This window comes from Ranitomeya imitator, chromosome 2, assembly GCF_032444005.1.
Source record: "Ranitomeya imitator isolate aRanImi1 chromosome 2, aRanImi1.pri, whole genome shotgun sequence".
Taxonomy (NCBI): domain Eukaryota; kingdom Metazoa; phylum Chordata; class Amphibia; order Anura; family Dendrobatidae; genus Ranitomeya; species Ranitomeya imitator.
This window is the reverse complement of record NC_091283.1, coordinates 357,296,125-357,317,538: the sequence shown is the minus strand read 5'-3', so window position 1 is coordinate 357,317,538 and position 21,414 is coordinate 357,296,125. Positions and strand designations below refer to the sequence as shown.

The 21,414-nt window shown below is 44.6% G+C and overlaps 1 protein-coding gene across 1 annotated transcript in view; it reads right to left on the bottom strand.

Moving 5' to 3' along the window:
- Positions 1-21,414, bottom strand: part of LOC138663823 (oocyte zinc finger protein XlCOF8.4-like) — a 50,761-nt gene that overhangs the window by 10,465 nt on the left and 18,882 nt on the right. Inside the window, exons 2-6 of the mRNA XM_069750167.1 lie at positions 12,052-12,201; positions 11,298-11,477; positions 11,093-11,216; positions 10,916-11,013; positions 10,624-10,717 (exon numbers count right to left, since the gene is read on the bottom strand). Coding sequence (XP_069606268.1) covers positions 10,624-10,717; positions 10,916-11,013; positions 11,093-11,216; positions 11,298-11,477; positions 12,052-12,201 — 646 coding nt within the window. The remainder of the gene's footprint in view (positions 1-10,623; positions 10,718-10,915; positions 11,014-11,092; positions 11,217-11,297; positions 11,478-12,051; positions 12,202-21,414) is intronic.

Sequence of the window (21,414 nt, the reverse complement as noted above, 5' to 3'; positions counted from 1 at the left end):
CGGAGAGATCCAAGAGAATTAGCATGGAGTAGTGACCATTAGATTTAGCTGTTAGTAGGTCATTAGAGACTTTAGTGAGGGCAGTTTCAGTAGAGTGTAAAGAGCGGAAACCAGATTGAAGAGGGTCTAGAAGAGAGTTATCTGAGAGATAGCGGGTAAGACGGAAGTGGACCAGGCGTTCGAGGAGTTTAGAGATGAAGGGAAGATTAAAGACAGGTCTATAGTTAGCGGCACAGTTCTGGTCGAGGGATGGTTTTATTAATAATGGATGTATGATGGCATGCTTAAATGAGGGAAAAATACCGGAAATGAGAGAAAGGTTGAATATTTTTGTTAGGTGAGAGGTGACAGCCGGGGAAAGGGACTGGAGGAGATGTGACGGAATGGGGTCACTGGTGCAAGTGGTTGGGCGAGAAGTTGCAAGGAGCCTGATTACTTCTTCTTCTGTAACTGGTTCAAAGTCAGAGAGTGAACTAGATGCAGTGGGGGAGAGAGGACAGTGCATGGTATGAAGAGATTGGAAGATGATTTCCTGTCGAATGTGGTCAATTTTTTCTTTGAAGTAATTGGCCAGATCGTCAGCGCGGAGATCTGTGGTTGGGGCCTGCACTCTTGGGTTGAGTAGGGACTGGAAAGTGTCAAAGAGACGTTTAGGTTTATTTGACAGTGAGGTGATGAGGGTGTTGAAATAGGTTTGTTTGGAGAGGTGAAGGGCAGAGTTGTATGTTTTTAGCATGAAATTATAATGGATGAAATCTTCGGGTAGATTAGATTTTCTCCACAGACGTTCGGCGCACCTGGAGCACCGCTGCAGGAAACGTGTTTGCAGCGTGTGCCACGGTTGTCGCCGTCTGTGCCGAGTTGTTCTATGTATAGGATGTGCAGCTTCATCCATGGCACTTTGCAGGGTTTCATTGTAATGCTTCAGAGCAGAATCAGGACATGAGATGGAGGAGATTGGGGCCAATGATGACTGCAAGTTCTTCATAAGTTTCTGGGTGTTAATTGTTATGAACAGGTAATTCAGAACCACAATGGACCTTGAAGTTCAGAGCACACAAGGTGACCTGACATTTACCAAAAACATAGGACGAGCTCTGAGACGTGGAAACTCTGCTGACCGCAATCCCTAATCCTATCACACCACACTAGAGGTAGCCGTGGATTGCGCCTAACGCTCCCTATGCAACTCGGCACAGCCTGAGAAACTAACTAGCCCTGAAGATAGAAAAATAAGCCTACCTTGCCTCAGAGAAATTCCCCAAAGGAAAAGGCAGCCCCCTACATATAATGACTGTGAGTAAAGATGAAATACAAACACAGAGATGAAATAGATTTAGCAAAGTGAGGCCCGACTTACTGAATAGACCGAGGATAGGAAAGATAGCTTTGCGGTCAACACAAAACCCTACAAACAACCACGCAGAGGGGCAAAAAGACCCTCCGCACCGACTAACGGTACGGAGGTGCTCCCTCTGCGTCTCAGAGCTTCCAGCAAGCAAGAAAAACCAATATAGCAAGCTGGACAGAAAATATAGCAAACAAAAATAACATAAGCAGAACTTAGCTTATGCAGGAAAGATAGGCCACAGGAACGATCCAGGAGGAAGCAAGACCAATACTAGAACATTAACTGGAGGCCAGGATCAAAGCACCAGGTGGAGTTAAATAGAGCAGCACCTAACGACTTAACCTCATCACCTGAGGAAGGAAACTCAGAAGCCGCAGTACCACTCTCATCCACCAAAGGAAGCTTATAGACAGAACCAGCCACAGAACCACTCACGACCACAGGAGGGAGCTTGGCCACAGAATTCACAACAGTACCCACCCCTTGAGGAGGGGTCACCGAACCCTCACCAGAGCCCCCAGGCCGACCAGGATGAGCCACATGAAAGGCACGAACCAGATCGGCAGCATGGACATCAGAGGCAAAGACCCAGGAATTATCTTCCTGACCATAACCTTTCCACTTAACCAGATACTGGAGTTTCCGTCTCGAAACACGAGAATCCAAAATCTTCTCCACAATATACTCCAATTCCCCTTCAACCAAAACCGGAGCAGGAGGATCAATAGATGGAACCACAGGTGCCACGTATCTCCGCAACAATGACCAATGGAACACGTTATGGATGGAAAAAGAAGCCGGAAGAGTCAAACGAAAAGACACAGGATTAAGAACCTCAGAAATCCTATATGGACCAATGAAACGAGGCTTAAATTTAGGAGAGGAAACCTTCATAGGAATATAACGAGATGACAACCAAACCAAATCCCCAACACGAAGTCGGGGACCCACACAGCGCCTGCGGTTAGCGAAACGTTGAGCCTTCTCCTGGGACAAAGTCAGATTGTCCACTACATGAGTCCAAATCTGCTGCAACCTATCCACCACAGTATCCACACCAGGACAGTCCGAAGACTCAACCTGCCCTGAAGAGAAACGAGGGTGGAACCCAGAATTGCAGAAAAACGGCGAAACCAAAGTAGCCGAGCTGGCCCGATTATTAAGGGCGAACTCAGCCAAAGGCAAAAAGGACACCCAATCATCCTGATCAGCAGAAACAAAACATCTCAGATATGTTTCCAAGGTCTGATTGGTTCGTTCAGTCTGGCCATTTGTCTGAGGATGGAAAGCCAAGGAAAAAGACAAATCAATGTCCATCCTAGCACAAAAGGCTCGCCAAAACCTCGAAACAAACTGGGAACCTCTGTCAGAAACGATGTTCTCTGGAATGCCATGTAAACGAACCACATGCTGAAAAAACAATGGCACCAAATCAGAGGAGGAAGACAATTTAGACAAGGGCACCAAATGGACCATCTTAGAGAAGCGATCACAAACCACCCAAATGACCGACATTCTTTGAGAGACGGGGAGATCCGAAATAAAATCCATAGAGATATGCGTCCAAGGCCTCTTCGGGACCGGCAAGGGCAAAAGCAACCCACTGGCACGAGAACAGCAGGGCTTAGCCCGAGCACAAATCCCACAGGACTGCACAAAAGAACGCACATCCCGCGACAGAGACGGCCACCAAAAGGATCTAGCCACCAAATCTCTGGTACCAAAGATTCCAGGATGACCAGCCAACACCGAACAATGAACCTCAGAGATAACTTTATTCGTCCACCTATCAGGGACAAACAGTTTCTCCGCTGGGCAACGGTCAGGTCTATTAGCCTGAAATTTTTGCAGCACCCACCGCAAATCAGGGGAGATGGCAGACAAAATTACCCCCTCTTTGAGAATACCCGCTGGCTCAGACAAACCCGGAGAATCGGGCACAAAACTCCTAGACAGGGCATCCGCCTTCACATTTTTAGAGCCCGGAAGGTACGAAACCACAAAGTCAAAACGGGAGAAAAACAGCGACCAACGAGCCTGTCTAGGATTCAACCGTTTGGCAGACTCGAGATAAGTCAAGTTTTTGTGATCAGTCAAGACCACCACGCGATGCTTAGCTCCTTCAAGCCAATGACGCCACTCCTCGAATGCCCAATTCATGGCTAGCAACTCTCGATTGCCAACATCATAATTTCGCTCAGCAGGCGAAAATTTCCTGGAAAAGAAGGCGCATGGTTTCATCACCGAGCAATCAGAACTTCTCTGCGACAAAACAGCCCCTGCTCCAATTTCGGAAGCATCAACCTCGACCTGGAACGGAAGCGAAACATCTGGTTGGCAAAACGACGCTTCAACTCCTGAAAAGCTTCCACAGCAGCAGAAGACCAATTGACCACATCAGCACCCTTCTTGGTTAAATCAGTCAACGGTTTAGCAATGCTAGAAAAATTAGCGATGAAGCGACGGTAAAAATTAGCAAAGCCCAGGAACTTCTGCAGAGTCTTCAGAGATGTTGGCTGAGTCCAATCATAAATGGCCTGAACTTTAACAGGGTCCATCTCGATAGTAGAAGGAGAAAAAATGAACCCCAAAAATGAAATCTTCTGAACACCAAAGAGACACTTTGACCCCTTCACAAACAAAGAATTAGCACGCAGGACCTGGAACACCATTCTGACCTGCTTCACATGAGACTCCCAATCATCCGAGAAGACCAAAATATCATCCAAGTATACAATCAGGAATTTATCCAGGTACTCTCGGAAGATGTCATGCATAAAGGACTGAAACACTGATGGAGCATTAGAAAGTCCGAATGGCATAACCAGGTACTCAAAATGGCCTTCGGGCGTATTAAATGCTGTTTTCCATTCATCGCCCCGTTTGATACGCACAAGATTATACGCACCACGAAGATCTATCTTGGTGAACCAACTAGCCCCCTTAATCCGAGCAAACAAATCAGACAGCAGCGGCAAGGGGTACTGAAATTTGACCGTAATTTTATTTAGAAGGCGGTAATCAATGCAAGGTCTCAGCGAACCATCCTTCTTGGCCACAAAAAAGAAACCCGCTCCCAATGGCGACGATGACGGGCGAATATGACCCTTCTCCAAAGACTCCTTCACGTAACTCCGCATAGCGGCGTGCTCAGGTACAGATAAATTAAACAGTCGACCCTTAGGAAACTTACTACCAGGAATCAAATCGATAGCACAATCACAATCCCTATGCGGAGGTAGGGCATTGGACTTGGGCTCATCGAATACATCCCGGTAATCAGACAAGAACTCTGGGACCTCAGAAGGGGTGGATGATGAGATAGACAGAAATGGAACATCACCATGTACCCCCTGACAACCCCAGCTGGACACAGACATTGATTTCCAATCTAATACTGGGTTATGGACTTGTAGCCATGGCAACCCCAACACGACCACATCATGCAGATTATGCAACACCAGAAAGCGAATATCCTCCTGGTGCGCAGGAGCCATGCACATGGTCAGCTGGGTCCAATACTGAGGCTTATTCTTGGCCAAAGGCGTAGCATCAATTCCTCTCAATGGAATAGGACACTGCAAGGGCTCCAAGACAAACCCACAGCGCCTAGCAAACTCCAAGTCCATCAAATTCAGGGCAGCGCCTGAATCCACAAATGCCATGACAGAATAGGAAGACAAAGAGCAGATCAAAGTAACGGACAAAAGAAATTTTGACTGTACCGTACCAATGGTGGCAGACCTAGCGAACCGCTTAGGACAATCGGAGATAGCATGAGTGGAATCACCACAGTAGAAACACAGCCCATTCTGACATCTGTGTTCCTGCCTTTCAGCTCTGGTCAAAGTCCTATTGCACTGCATAGGCTCAGGTTTATGCTCAGATAATACCGCCAAATGGTGCACAGATTTACGCTCGCGTAAGCGTCGACCGATCTGAATGGCCAAAGACATAGACTCATTCAGACCAGCAGGCATATGAAATCCCACCATGACATCCTTAAGGGCTTCAGAGAGACCCTTTCTGAAAATAGCTGCCAGCGCACATTCATTCCATTGAGTGAGCACGGACCACTTTCTAAACTTCTGACAATAAATCTCTATCTCATCCTGACCCTGACACAGAGCCAGCAAATTTTTCTCTGCCTGATCCACTGAATTAGGTTCGTCGTACAGCAATCCGAGCGCCAGAAAAAACGCATCAATATTCAATATTACATAATGCAGGATCTCCTGGCGCAAGGGAAAATGCCCAGTCTTGAGGGTCGCCACGTAATAAAGAAATAATGATTTTAACTTGTTGAACTGGGTCACCAGAGGAGCGGGGTCTCAAAGCCAGAAACAGTTTACAATTATTTTTAAAATTCAAAAACTTAGCTCTATCTCCAGAAAACAACTCAGGAATAGGAATTTTAGGTTCTAACATTGGATTCTGAACCACTAAATCTTGAATGTTCTGTACTCTTATAGTGAGATTATCCATCAAAGAGGACAGACCCTGAATGTCCATGTCCACACCTGTGTTCTGAACCACCCTGATGTAAAGGGGAAAAGAAAGACAGAACACAGTGCAAAGAAAAAAAAAATGGTCTCAGAACTTCTCTTTTCCCTCTATTGAGAAGCATTAGTACTTTGGGCCTTCAGTACTGTTATGAACAGGTAATTCAGAACCACAATGGACCTTGAAGTTCAGAGCACACAAGGTGACCTGACATTTACCAAAAACATAGGACGAGCTCTGAGACGTGGAAACTCTGCTGACCGCAATCCCTAATCCTATCACACCACACTAGAGGTAGCCGTGGATTGCGCCTAACGCTCCCTATGCAACTCGGCACAGCCTGAGAAACTAACTAGCCCTGAAGATAGAAAAATAAGCCTACCTTGCCTCAGAGAAATTCCCCAAAGGAAAAGGCAGCCCCCTACATATAATGACTGTGAGTAAAGATGAAATACAAACACAGAGATGAAATAGATTTAGCAAAGCGAGGCCCGACTTACTGAATAGACCGAGGATAGGAAAGATAGCTTTGCGGTCAACACAAAACCCTACAAACAACCACGCAGAGGGGCAAAAAGACCCTCCGCACCGACTAACGGTACGGAGGTGCTCCCTCTGCGTCTCAGAGCTTCCAGCAAGCAAGAAAAACCAATATAGCAAGCTGGACAGAAAATATAGCAAACAAAAATAACATAAGCAGAACTTAGCTTATGCAGGAAAGACAGGCCACAGGAACGATCCAGGAGGAAGCAAGACCAATACTAGAACATTGACTGGAGGCCAGGATCAAAGCACCAGGTGGAGTTAAATAGAGCAGCACCTAACGACTTAACCTCATCACCTGAGGAAGGAAACTCAGAAGCCGCAGTACCACTCTCATCCACCAAAGGAAGCTTATAGACAGAACCAGCCGCAGTACCACTCACGACCACAGGAGGGAGCTTGGCCACAGAATTCACAACAGTTAATGGCCTGTATGTTTCTATAAGTGTGGAAAGTGGGGGTGACCTGAGCGGGATGGCAGTTCTTGATAGAGAATGAAAGAAGGTTGTGGTCAGAGAGTGGGAGAGGGAAGTTTGTGAAATCATCCACTGAGCAAAGCCGGGAGAAAACCAAGTCAAGGGAGTTTCCATCTTCATGTGTTGAAGAGTTAGTATGCTGCGAGAGGCCGAAAGAGGAGGTTAGAGATAAAAGATGAGAAGCAGATGGGGAGAGGGGAGAAGCAATGGGGATGTCGAAATCACCCATGATAAGGGTGGGGGTGTCACAGGAGAGAAAGTGTGGAAGCCAGGTGGCAAAGTGATCCAGGAACTGATGAGAGGGGCCGGGAGGACGATACACCACCGCCACTCGCATGGAGAAGGGGACGTAGAGTCTGACAGCATGGACCTCAATGGAAGGGAATACAAGTGAGGGTACTTGGGGGATAGTTTGGAAGGTACATTTGGGTGAAAGGAGCAGACCAACGCCTCCACCTGCTCTGTTGTCTGATCTTGGGGTATGAGAAAAGTATAGTCCACTATATGAAAGAGCAGCAGAAGCGGTGGTGTCTGACTGCTGGATCCAGGTTTCAGTAAGGGCCAGGAGATTAAGACAGTTAGAAAGGAAAAAGTCATGAATGAAGGAGAGTTTATTACACACAGAGCGAGAATTCCAAAGGGCACAATTGAAAGATACAGAAGGCATGCATGGAATATTAATAAGGTTAGAGGGGTTTCTGAGTGTAGTAGTTGGGAGGTTTGACTGGCTATAACATGGGGGGCCGGGGTTGGGAGAGATGTCTCCAGCAACTAGGAGTAGGAGGATAGAAAGGGTGAGTAGGTGGATAAGTGATTTGTGAGAGTGTCTCTTGTGTTGGATGGTGGGACTGAATGGATCTGCGCTGTTAAGCAATGTGAACAGTGCATGAGTGCTATACATAGGAGAGGGAAGGACAGAGGGGCCGATATGGATGGATTGTAAAGAGTTTATGCAAGGGCGGTGAATGTGAGTGAATGCGGCAGTCAGGATATAGAATATACAAATACATATGGTGAGTATTTGTTCTGTTTCAAGGGATGAGTGAATATATTTAGTTTTTCTTACCTGTCTCCTGCCCTGTCTAACTGCCATGTTATAACTGCCGAACTACTTAGAAAAAAGTACTTTGAATAAAAGTACACGAATAATAGTGCACGAATGCACCCCTGTATGAATGCTTCCCCAAAGTGTGTCTACATTTATAGAGGCTAGCTCTTAGATCTCTCTTTTTTTTTATATCTGGTATATCACATATATATGGGAGAGTCTATGGGATTCGCTTAAAGACAGCTGTTGAACTCTTTCCAGTATATCTGACCAGTGATTTTCCTCTATGGGTCCCATTGCACTCTCCCATTTCTCTTTTGATCGCATCGGCTGGTTTGTCAATATAATGTCTAATAGAATGTTATAAAGTAATTAGATCAATCCATGAGAACTGTGTAGATTAGCTATTCTCTGTATTATTGAGTTTCGGAGTACTCCTCCTTCCAAAACAATGCCTAAATTGTGCCTAAATTGTAAGTATTTATAGAATTCAGAGGAAGGTACCCATATTTGTTTTGCAGCTGTGAGAATTCATTAATCACATCACCTATCAGCACTTGATTAAAGGGAACCTGTCACCTGAATTTGGCGGGACTGGTTTTCGGTCATATGGGCGGAGTTTTCGGGTGGCGCTCCAGGAACCAAATCCCACCAGTTGGTATAGATTTGGAAGCCATGGAGTGTTCCATAATGAGGTAAATTGTGAAACACGTTCTATTCCTTGTAATTTTTTCACCATCCCCAAAAGTTTATGACATAACAGCATAGTCGGTATTTTGCCTCCAAGTGTCCTAAACTTATGCGCCTCCAATATCTCATAGTTTATCCGATTGGAAATAATGTTGTAGCAACGTACGCTGAGCTCCTCCTTCCCCAGGGTCGTCCCATGCCCGAATATGTTGAATCTGAGATGCCCCATAATATACCCATGGGTTAGGAACCGCAAGCTCTCCCATTGTTTTATTTCTTTGCAATGTTCCCAATTTAATTCTCAGAGTCTGTTTGCCCCATATTAATTTTCTGATCTCCTGATTGACTTTATAGAAAAACCTCTGATTTATCCATACTGGGGAGTTGTGTAGAACTTACAGCCAATATGGCATCCAGATCATTTTAACAGGGTTAGCGCGGTGCACAACCGACAAAGGTAACTTAGACCAGGCACCTAGACATTCTACAAGTAAAAGTAACAGCCGCACTCAAAAAGATTGCTCAAATTTACACTACCATTCCAAAGTTTATGGTCACTTAGAAATGTCCTTATTTTTTAAAGAAAAGCGCAGTTTTTTCCAATGAGGCTAACATTAAATGATTCAGAAGTACACACTATACATTGTTAATGTGGTAAATGACTATTCTAGCTGCAAACGTCTGGTTTGTAATGCAATATCTTCATAGGTGTATAGAGGCCCATTTCCAACAACCAACACTCCAGTGTTCTTATGGTACTTTGTGTTTGCTAACTGTAAAAAGGCTAATGGATGGTTAGAACACCCTTGAAAACCCTTGTGGAAGTATGTTAGCACAGCTGAAAAGTTTGGCTGATTAGAGAACCTATAAACCTGACCTTCCTTTGAGCTAGTTGAGAATCTGGAGCATTACATTTGTTGGATCCATTAAACTCTGAAAATGGCTAGAAAAAAAGAACTTTCATGTGAAACTCGACAGTCTATTCTTGTTCTTAGAAATGAAGGCTATCCCATGCGAGAAATTGCTAAGAAACTGAAGATTTCCTACAACGGTGTGTGCTACATCCTTCAGAAGAGAGCACAAACAGGCTCTAACCAGAGTAGAAAGAGAAGTGGGAGGCCGTGCTGCACAACTGAGCAACAAGATAAGTACATTAGAGTCTGTAGTTTGAGAAATTGACACCTGACAGGTCCTCAGCTGGCAGCTTCATTAAATAGTACACGCAAAACACCGCTGTCAACATGTACAATGAAGAGGCGACTCTGGGATGCTGGCCTTCAGGGCAGAGTGGCAAAGAAAAAGCCATATCTGAGACTGTAAACTAACCTGGAGAAGGAGGTTTGGGAAGCATGTGCGTGCGCACAAGCCACTGCGCTGTACAAGTATAAGCCCATCGAAGCCTCAGTCGAATCTATCCTGGCTACTATCTCCATTTTTTTTTTTGAAAAATTACTAACTCCACTAACTAAAAAAACTAGGTCCTTCATTTTCGACACTGGTCATTTCCTTAGAACCATCTCACAACTCCCAGAGATTCCACCTGACTACTTTTAGTAGTGGCCTCAGCTCTCTTTCTCCAACTTTTCCAATCTCTCATCATATGAGAGACTTTGCATCCTTTGTAATAATCTAGTTGCCCGCCTTTGAACTCACTCTGATTTCTGAATGTCCTTTTTTAAATGTGGAGCCCAGAACTGGATCTTATATTCTAGATGTGGCCTCACAAGCAATTTATTCGCTGGCATTTTGCTTTGTAGTTTAAAAGATCTGGGTAGGTAAGAGTCAGTATCTTCTAATTCCATGGGGTAGATGAATCATCCAGGTTCAAAGTTCTATAGAAGAAAGGCTTTCAATGCCCAAAGTATTCTGAATAGTTTCGGAATGGAGGGGGGGCAATATTATTGTATAGAAGCAAAATGGTGATATGGTCGGATCACACCACCGATAAAGCAGACACATCTGGTTACTGAGAAGAATCTGAGACTTCTCTGCATTTAGTGGTTACTCCTCACCTGGGTAGTCATATGTAGGAATCTCCTCCTTATACCACTCATAACTCCTCACATATATTTCTGTAGTATTATTAATATGGGTCAGATCTTCACCCTGAAATAAATATTGTAAAAGTCACAGACAGATGGAGAAGTCACATCTATGATCAGCTCTAATTCTGCCATCTCCACTGTTCTCATTACACAAGTATAAAACATATAATACTGGTGGATAAAACAAGACTGAGCACAAGACCTTCACAGCCATCTACACATCATAGGGGAGATCTCATGACACCTTCTCTCCATCTACCTGATGATCCAGAAGAACATTGAGATTTTCTTGTTTACAGTCCTGTGGAAGAAGAGGATGGGGACATCTCTCTGGTGTTGTCCTCTTACTGGATAGATCTGGGGGAAACACATACAGGGACTGAATTCATGCTTTACATAAAAATAATTATAGACCGTGTGTATTTAGTCCTATTACCTGGTGATGTGAGGGGCAGGGGAACCTCCATCATGAAGTCCTTGTACAGATCTTTGTGTCCTTCTAAATACTCCCACTCCTCCATGGAGAAATAGACCGTCACATCCTGACACCTTATAGGAACCTGACACATACAATGATACCGTCATTCCCCTGATCACTTCATTGATACTGTATAATGTCTCAGCATTCCCAGCAGTGTCACCTCTCCAGTTAGCAGCTCAATCATCTTGTAGGTAAGTTCTAGAATCTTCTGGTCATTAATATCCTCATGTATCAGGGGGTGAGGTGGAGGCCCCATGATTGGGCTCAAGGGTCTTCTCCATCCCTCAGACACAGGGGCCTGACAGGGGCCACTAAAGGTCTTCTTCACTAATGTGTAATCCTGGTTATGGAGAGAAACATTAATAAATCTCACTGCAACATTTCAAGAGTCCTCACCTCTACAGTTCGGTCCATCTGCTATTCCCATAGATAAGAATGATGTAAGCAGTAAGAGTATCTCTAGGGTGAGTTGTAATAGCCTCTCTGTGGAGTTGGAGTCAGAATCTATGTCCATTTTGGAAGGAGTAGGAGATGGTACAAAATGGACCGACTGACTCCTAAAACCTATAATAATAATAATTTTTATTTATATAGCGCCAACATATTCCGCAGCGCTTTACAAATTATAATAAATTGGGTACCGCAATTTTTTCATAAGAATTTGATAAAGCTACAAAATGGCTGTTCTGTTACTGAACTAAGATTCTAGGCGAGATGAATCTGTGCTGCACTTGCCTAGTAGTGAGGCAGGGCTGTGGAGTCACAGTCATGGAGCAAGAGACGGAAGTCAGGGAAATTGAGGAGTCGGAGGTTTGGCTTACCGACTCCACAGCCCTGCTCACCTCTCCAGTTCTGTCCATCTGTTATTCCCATAGATAAGAATGATGTAATGTGACGTCATCAGAATCTCCCACCTCTCCAGTAAGCCAGAAGAGGATCTCTAAGGTGAGATCTAATATCTTCTCTGAAATCTTCTCTCTGTCCATATCCATCCTGGACAGATTCATCAGGAAAATTCTATTATATAAAAGATCCCCACTGAGACGATCCAATATTGTAAGTACCTGGATGGGGAAAAGATAAGGCCAATGTAACATCATAGAGAACCCATGTAATAATATAAAAAGAGGAAACATGTATATATTCTCTTTGTCTAGCATAGACTGGAGCATAAGATGAATTGCTGATTAAGACACCTCCTAAATGCTCCCAAACACTGGCTATGTCAGTCCCTGCTTTGGCTACTGAATGGAATGGCTGTAGAGATTACTTGTTCGTCGAGACAGACCAGGGGATAGATAAACTGGTGAGGGACCAAAGCAGTGGTGGCACAGGAGTACGGAAGATCATTAAAATATTAGGGTATGTGCACACGATGCAGATTTAGTGCAGAACTGCAGCAGATTTTTCTGCAGCAGAAACGCTGCAGAACTGCACTGTGATTACAGTACAATGTAAATCAATGTGAAAAAAAAAAGCTGTGCACATGGTGTAGAAAAATCTGCGCAGAAACGCTGCAGATTTCAAAGAAGTGCATGTCACTTCTTCTGTGCAGTTCTGCAGCGTTTCTGCACCCCTCCATAATAGAAATCTGCAGGTGCGTTTTTGATGCGTTTTTGTGCAGATTTGTGCACAAAAAACGCATCAAAAACGCACCTGCAGATTCTGCCAGGAGATGCAGATTTAGTGCAGAACTGCAGCAGATTTTTCTGCACCAAATCTGCATCGTGTGCACACAGCCTTATTCTTTTTATTTTTTATTTTATAGTGTTCATTTGTTTCATTACATCTATTAATAAATCCTATATACACTGCTCAAAACAATAAAGGTAACACTTAAACAACAGAATATAACTCCAACTAGATCAAACTTCTGTAACATCAAACTGTCCACTTAGGAAGCAACACTGTTTGATAATCAATTTTACATGCGGTTGTGCAAATGGAATAGACAACAGATGGAAATTATTGGCAATCATCAAGACACACTCAATAAAGGAGTGGTAGTGTCCAGAGGCTGGAGGCGCTACCAGGAGACAGACCCGTACACCAGGAGACGTGGAGGGGGCTGTAGGAGGGCAACAACCCAGCAGCAGGACCACTACCTAAGCCTTTGTGCAAGGAGGAACAGGAAGACAGGAAGAACACTGCCAGAGCCCTGCAAAATTACCTGCAGCAGGACACAAATGTGCGTGTGTCTGCACAAACGGTTAGAAACCGACTCCATGAGGATGGTCTGAGTGCCTGACGTCCACAGATGGGGGTTGTGCTCAGAGCCCAACACCATGCAGGACGCTTGGCATTTGCCACAGAACACCAGGATTGGAAAATTCGCCACTGGCGCCCTGTGCTCTTCACAGATGAAAGCAGGCTCACACTGAGTACATGTGACAGAGTCTGGAGACGCCGTGGAGAGCAATCTGCTGCCTGCAACATCCTTGAGCATGACCGGTTTGGCAGTGGGTCAGTAATGATGTGGGGTGGCATCTATTTGGAGGGCCGCACAGCCCTCCATGTGCTCTCCATAGGTAGCCTGACTGCCATTAGGTACCGAGATGAGATCCTCAGACCCTTTGTGAGACCATATGTTGGTGCAGTTGGCCCTGGGTTCCTCCTAATGTAGGACAATGGGGGTCTCTCTTTCCGGCTGTGTGTCTCCTCTGCACCCCTCTGCACTGTCTGGTGAGTGTACACTGGTATTGCGCTATTATTTGACCATATGCATCTGCAGCCCACATGGGTGTTGCTTTTGAATAGCTAGATTGACTTTACTGCTCTACCTGATACTTACCTGTCTTGTATAGTGCTCCTGGTAAGCATATTGTGTGCTTTATCCATTATATGCGGGACTTTCCCTGTCATATGTTTAGGGGTATTTTTGAGGGACTGTCCTCTTTCGGCCCTTCATTGGAATTTATACGCTGTGACTTATTACTGATCGTGTTTTAATCATTTTTATGTATTAATAAAGATTTAATTATATATTGTCCATGATATGCTCCTTATTCTCCTCCTTTGATAATGTAGGACAATGCCAGACCTCATGTGGCTGGAGTGTGTCAGCAGTTCCTGCAAGATGAAGGCATTGAAGCTATGGACTGGCCCGTCCGTTCCCCAGACCTGAATCCGATTGAACACATCTGGGACATCATGTATCGAACCATCCACCAACATCATGTTGCACCACAGACTGTCCAGGAGTTGGCGGATGCTTTAGTCCAGGTCTGGGAGGAGATCCCTCAAGAGACCATCCACCGCCTCATCAGGAGCATGCCCAGGCATTGTAGGAAGGTCATACAGGCACGCGGAAGCCACACACACTACTGAGCATCATTTCCTTGTCTTGAGGCATTTCCACTGAAGTTGGATGAGCCTGTAACTTCATTTTCCACTTTGATTTTGAGCATCATTCCAACTCCAGACCTCCGTGGGATATTAGTTGTGATTTACGTTGATCATTTTTAGGTTTTAATGTTCTCAACACATTCCACTATGTAATGAATAAAGATTTACAACTGGAATATTTCATTTAGTGATATCTAGGATGTGGGATATTAGTGTTCCCTTTATTTTTTTGAACAGTGTGTTTAAGGCCACACACAATAACTAGTTTCTCCCTCGGAGTCGGCAGCTGAATAAATTTCTCATAGACTCATCTTCCATAACGCTAATTCTCGTCTCATTTACTGACACTGAAATCGGCATTAGCAATACTGCAGGAGATATTCATTACACGTGACAGGAGAAATAACTACTTCATGATGAGGATGACATCTTCATCTTCTACTATGGCTCTAGAAACATATCTGGTCAGAGTCCATCACTGACTACATCACCACCGGCCGCATGTATGAATGTTTCCCGTCTTCACTGGGCAGTATCCTATCCTTCTATCGTGTTAGATCTCATGTCTGATTCACATATAGAAGAGTTTGAGGCATTTATAAAAGCTTTTTATGTTTGCAAAAATTTGGCTGATTGGGATTTGATACCAAAGCCTCCATGTACAAGGTTTTATGGTTTTTGGTTTTGGCCTTAGCTTTCCCATATTATAAGAGAAACGCCAAAAAAAAACAGATATTGAAATGTTTAAAAAGAAAATTGGCACTGACAATTCTTGTTAAACACCATGTAAATAGCGTAAAGCACATTTTGTTCCTGATCATATATATTCACCGCAGTGATGTCACGGGCACGGCTGCTACAATAATCCTGGCAGTTTAATCACTTGCTGCTGTCAGAAGCAAAATGGCATCTAAGAAGGTTTGACAGAGTTCAGCTCTACGCCCAGCCCCATACATATTAGACTAAATTCAGATGAAAGCACCAAATTTAGGTGGGATTGGTCGACTATACAATATATTTGGTGGCCTCTGGACAGATATATTTAAGGGCAGAGGAGGATCTGGCATGCTGAATTTCAGAAGCTGTTCCATTTATTCTTCCTGTAGATAATCCTAGAGAAGTTCTGTAGGCGACTCGCTCATAGAGACCACCGGAAAACTTGAATGTTTGTATGTATGGAGGAGTCAGGAAATAAATCTGTGATTAATTGGTCAACAGTCATCTAAAGTGTATGGGGCAGTTAGTATTACACTGACAAGCAAGGATACTACACCACACTACAGTAGTGCAGTGCATCACCGGAGCAATCAGAGGCAAGGGGTTGTCCGGTTCAAATCAATAAGTCTGAAGTCACTCTGCATGCACGCACTGTGTGCTGTAGGTATTCACCATTTTCTGACCTGGGACCAGAGGGTATGTATGAGTTATGCATAATTCCGGCTAGTGGGCTCCGCCTTGCTCTCCATACAATTTTATGGAGAGAGGCCGTGCCCTTTAGTCGGACAAGCCTGTTGGCCGGAAGTATGCATAACTCATACATACATTACCAAGGTCGGAAATCGGTGAATCCCCACAGTGCATAGTGCGTAGGCTGGGGTATTCATAAGTCTGCAGTCACACAGAGTGATTATAGAGTTATTGATTCAGACCAGACAACCCCTTTAAGTTACTTCCATAACAAAATAATTATATTCTATAATCCAATACAAATATCGAGCGGTAAATATTTCATATGCCTCAAGTTAATTTGTTCCTGCACCAAGGCTGGGCTAAGTATTTATATGTTCATCAACACTCCCCGCGCCCCCCCCCCCCCCAAAAAAAAAAAAAAAGACCAAAAAAAAACCGAGAGAAAGGACAATTATAGGGAGGAAGGCACATACAAATCCACCAATGGGTGACCAGAAAATATATAATTTACGCAGTTACACTTTAAATAAAGAGGAAGAATCATTATTACGTAAAGGTATAAAATATGCACCTTCGGCAAAATGTAACCAATTTGATGCCTTTATTAGTATTAAACAATGTATTTGGAAACTAGACCTAAAAAAACTGTTTTTAAGGAAAAACAATCATAATAATTTTTATAGAATTGTTCAATCTAACACTAACACCTTGCTCCATAAAACGAATATTCCTATATATATATATCAATAATACGGTAAATAATACTGACTATAGCCATACTGCGCTGTCTGGGAAACCAAAATTCAACCCCATCAATGCATATTCCATTGTATTTAAAAAAAATTTTAAATGATGGTGATAGTGGGGATTCAACAGCTGAATTGTAAGAAATCTAAATTGATTACTTCAATGGTGGTCATGTATCATTCATTTTACCATACAGACTCCATGCACTTCCTGATTGATACTCAAACCTATTATAAACTAAAACAAGACCACATAAAAGCATTAATTGAAGAACTAAAATGGTTAGTGAAATAAAGCATGATGGTAATGGTATACTTAACAGGAGATTTAGGCCCATTTCACACATCAGTTTTTTACCATCAGTCGCAATCTGTCGAAATTTGAAAAAAACGGATCCGGCGACTAATGCACCCGAATCGTTTTTTTTCTCATAGACTTGTATTAGAGATGGATTGCGACAGATGGCCTCACATTTCATCCGTCGTTCGCCGGATCCATTGAAAATGGTTTGTCCCTGTTATGAATAGGTAATTCAGAACCACAATGGACCTTGAAGTTCAGAGCACACAAGTGACCTAACAAAAACCACAAAACATAGGACGAGCTCTGAGACGTGGAAACTCTGCTGACCGCAATCCCTAAACCTATCAAACCACACTAGAGGTAGCCGTGGATTGCGCCTAACGCTCCCTATGCAACTCGGCACAGCCTGAGAAACTAGCTAGACCTGAAGATAGAAAAATAAGCCTACCTTGCCTCAGAGAAATTCCCCAAAGGAAAAGGCAGCCCCCCACATATAATGACTGTGAGTTAAGATGAAAATACAAACACAGAGATGAAATAGATTTAGCAAAGTGAGGCCCGACTTACTGAATAGACCGAGGATAGGAAAGATAGCTTTGCGGTCAACACAAAAACCTACAAACAACCACGCAGAGGGGCAAAAAGACCCTCCGCACCGACTAACGGTACGGAGGTGCTCCCTCTGCGTCTCAGAGCTTCCAGCAAGCAAGTAAAACCAAAAAAGCAAGCTGGACAGAAAATATAGCAACAAAAGTAACACAAGCAGAACTTAGCTTATGCTGAGCAGACAGGCCACAGGAACGATCCAGGATGAAGCAAGACCAATACTAGAACATTGACTGGAGGCCAGGATCAAAGCACTAGGTGGAGTTAAATAGAGCAGCACCTAACGACTTAACCTCATCACCTGAGGAAGGAAACTCAGAAGCCGCAGTACCACTCGTGACCACAGGAGGGAGCTTGATCACAGAATTCACAACAGTACCCCCCCCTTGAGGAGGGGTCACCGAACCCTCACCAGAGCCCCCAGGCCGACCAGGATGAGCCATATGAAAGGCACGAACAAGATCGGCAGCATGGACATCAGAGGCAAAGACCCAGGAATTATCTTCCTGACCATAACCCTTCCACTTAACCAGATACTGGAGTTTCCGTCTCGAAACACGAGAATCTAAAATCTTCTCCACTATATACTCCAACTCCCCCTCCACCAAAATCGGGGCAGGAGGATCAACAGATGGAACCACAGGCACCACGTATCTCCGCAACAATGACCTATGGAATACGTTATGGATGGAAAAAGAAGCTGGAAGGGTCAAAAAAGACACAGGATTAAGAACCTCAGAAATCCTATACGGGCCAATGAAACGAGGCTTAAACTTAGGAGAGGAAACCTTCATAGGAATATAACGAGATGACAACCAAACCAAATCCCCAACACGAAGTCGGGGACCCACACAGCGTCTGCGATTAGCAAAACGTTGAGCCTTCTCCTGGGACAAGGTCAAATTGTCCACTACATGAGTCCAAATCCGCTGCAACCTGTCCACCACAGTATCCACACCAGGACAGTCCGAAGACTCAACCTGCCCTGAAGAGAAACGAGGATGGAACCCAGAATTGCAGAAAAACGGTGAAGCCAAGGTAGCCAAGCTGGCCCGATTATTAAGAGCGATCTCAGCCAACGGCAAAAAGGACACCCAATCATCCTGATCAGCAGAAACAAAACATCTCAGATATGTTTCCAAGGTCTGATTGGTTCGTTCAGTCTGGCCATTTGTCTGAGGATGGAAAGCCGAGGAAAAAGACAAATCAATGCCCATCCTAGCACAAAAGGCTCGCCAAAACCTCGAAACAAACTGGGAACCTCTGTCAGAAACGATGTTCTCTGGAATGCCATGTAAACGAACCACATGCTGGAAGAACAATGGCACCAAATCAGAGGAGGAAGGTAATTTAGACAAGGGTACCAAATGGATCATCTTAGAGAAGCGATCACAAACTACCCAAATGACCGACATTTTTTGAAAGACGGGGAGATCCGAAATAAAATCCATAGAGATATGTGTCCAAGGCCTCTTCGGGATCGGCAAGGGCAAAAGCAACCCACTGGCACGAGAACAGCAGGGCTTAGCCCGAGCACAAATCCCACAGGACTGCACAAAAGAACGCACATCCCGCGACAGAGACGGCCACCAAAAGGATCTAGCCACCAAATCTCTGGTACCAAAGATTCCAGGATGACCAGCCAACACCGAAAAATGAACCTCAGAGATAACTTTATTCGTCCACCTATCAGGGACAAACAGTTTCTCCGCTGGGCAACCATCAGGTTTATTAGCCTGAAATTTTTGCAGCACCCGCCGCAAATCAGGGGAGATGGCAGACACAATTACTCCCTCTTTGAGAATACCCGCCGGCTCAGGCAAACCCGGAGAGTCGGGCACAAAACTCCTAGACAGGGCATCCGCCTTCACATTTTTAGAGCCTGGAAGGTACGAAACCACAAAGTCAAAACGGGAGAAAAACAGCGACCAACGAGCCTGTCTAGGATTCAACCGTTTGGCAGACTCGAGATAAGTCAAGTTCTTGTGATCAGTCAAGACCACCACGCGATGCTTAGCTCCTTCAAGCCAATGACGCCACTCCTCGAATGCCCACTTCATGGCCAGCAACTCTCGATAACCAACATCATAATTTCGCTCAGCAGGCGAAAACTTCCTGGAAAAGAAGGCGCATGGCTTCATCACCGAGCAATCAGCACCTCTTTGCGACAAAACAGCCCCCGCTCCAATTTCAGAAGCATCAACCTCAACCTGGAACGGAAGCGAAACATCTGGTCGACACAACACAGGGGCAGAAGAAAAACGACGCTTTAACTCTTGAAAAGCTTCCACAGCAGCAGAAGACCAATTGACCACATCAGCACCCTTCTTGGTCAAATCGGTCAATGGTTTAGAAAAATTACAGATGAAGCGACGATAAAAATTAGCAAAGCCAAGGACCTTTTGCAGACTCTTTAGAGATGTCGGCTGAGTCCAATCAGAAATGGCCTGGACCTTAACAGGGTCCATCTCGATGGTAGAAGGGGAAAAAATGAACCCCAAAAATGAAACCTTCTGAACACCAAAGAGACACTTTGATCCCTTCACAAACAAAGAATTAGCACGCAGGACCTGGAACACCATTCTGACCTGCTTCACATGAGACTCCCAATCATCCGAGAAGACCAAACTATCATCCAAGTATACAATCAGGAATTTATCCAGGTACTCTCGGAAGATGTCATGCATAAAAGGACTGAAATACTGATGGAGCATTGGCAAGTCCGAATGGCATAACTAGGTACTCAAAATGGCCCTCGGGCGTATTAAATGCAGTTTTCCATTCATCGCCCCGTTTAATACGCACAAGATTATATGCACCACGAAGATCTATCTTGGTGAACCAACTAGCCCCCTTAATCCGAGCAAACAAATCAGATAGCAGCGGCAAGGGGTACTGAAATTTGACCGTGATTTTATTTAGAAGGCGGTAATCAATACAAGGTCTCAGAGAACCATCCTTCTTGGCCACAAAAAAGAACCCTGCTCCCAATGGCGATGACGACGGCCGAATATGACCCTTCTCCAAGGATTCTTTTACGTAACTCCGCATAGCGGCGTGCTCAGGTACAGATAACTTAAACAGTCGACCCTTAGGAAACTTACTACCAGGAATCAACTCGATAGCACAATCACAATCCCTATGCGGAGGTAGGGCATTGGACTTGGGCTCATCGAATACATCCCGGTAATCAGACAAGAACTCTGGGACCTCAGAAGGGGTGGATGATGAGATAGACAGAAATGGAACATCACCATGTACCCCCTGACAACCCCAGCTGGACACAGACATTGATTTCCAATCTAATACTGGGTTATGGACTTGTAGCCATGGCAACCCCAACATGACCACATCATGCAGATTTTGCAACACCAGAAAGCGAATATCCTCCTGGTGCGCAGGAGCCATGCACATGGTCAGCTGGGTCCAATACTGAGGCTTATTCTTGGCCAAAGGCGTAGCATCAATTCCTCTCAATGGAATAAGACACTGCAAGGGCTCCAAGACAAACCCACAGCGCCTAGCAAACTCCAAGTCCATCAAATTCAGGGCAGCGCCTGAATCCACAAATGCCATGACAGAATAGGAAGACAAAGAGCAGATCAAAGTAACGGACAAAAGAAATTTCGACTGTACCATACCAATGGTGGCAGACCTAGCGAACCGCTTAGTGCGCTTAGGACAATCGGAGATAGCATGAGTGGAATCACCACAGTAGAAACACAGCCCATTCTGACGTCTGTGTTCTTGCCTTTCAGCTCTGGTCAAAGTCCTATCGCACTGCATAGGCTCAGGTTTATGCTCAGATAATACCGCCAAATGGTGCACAGATTTACGCTCACGCAAGCGTCGACCGATCTGAATGG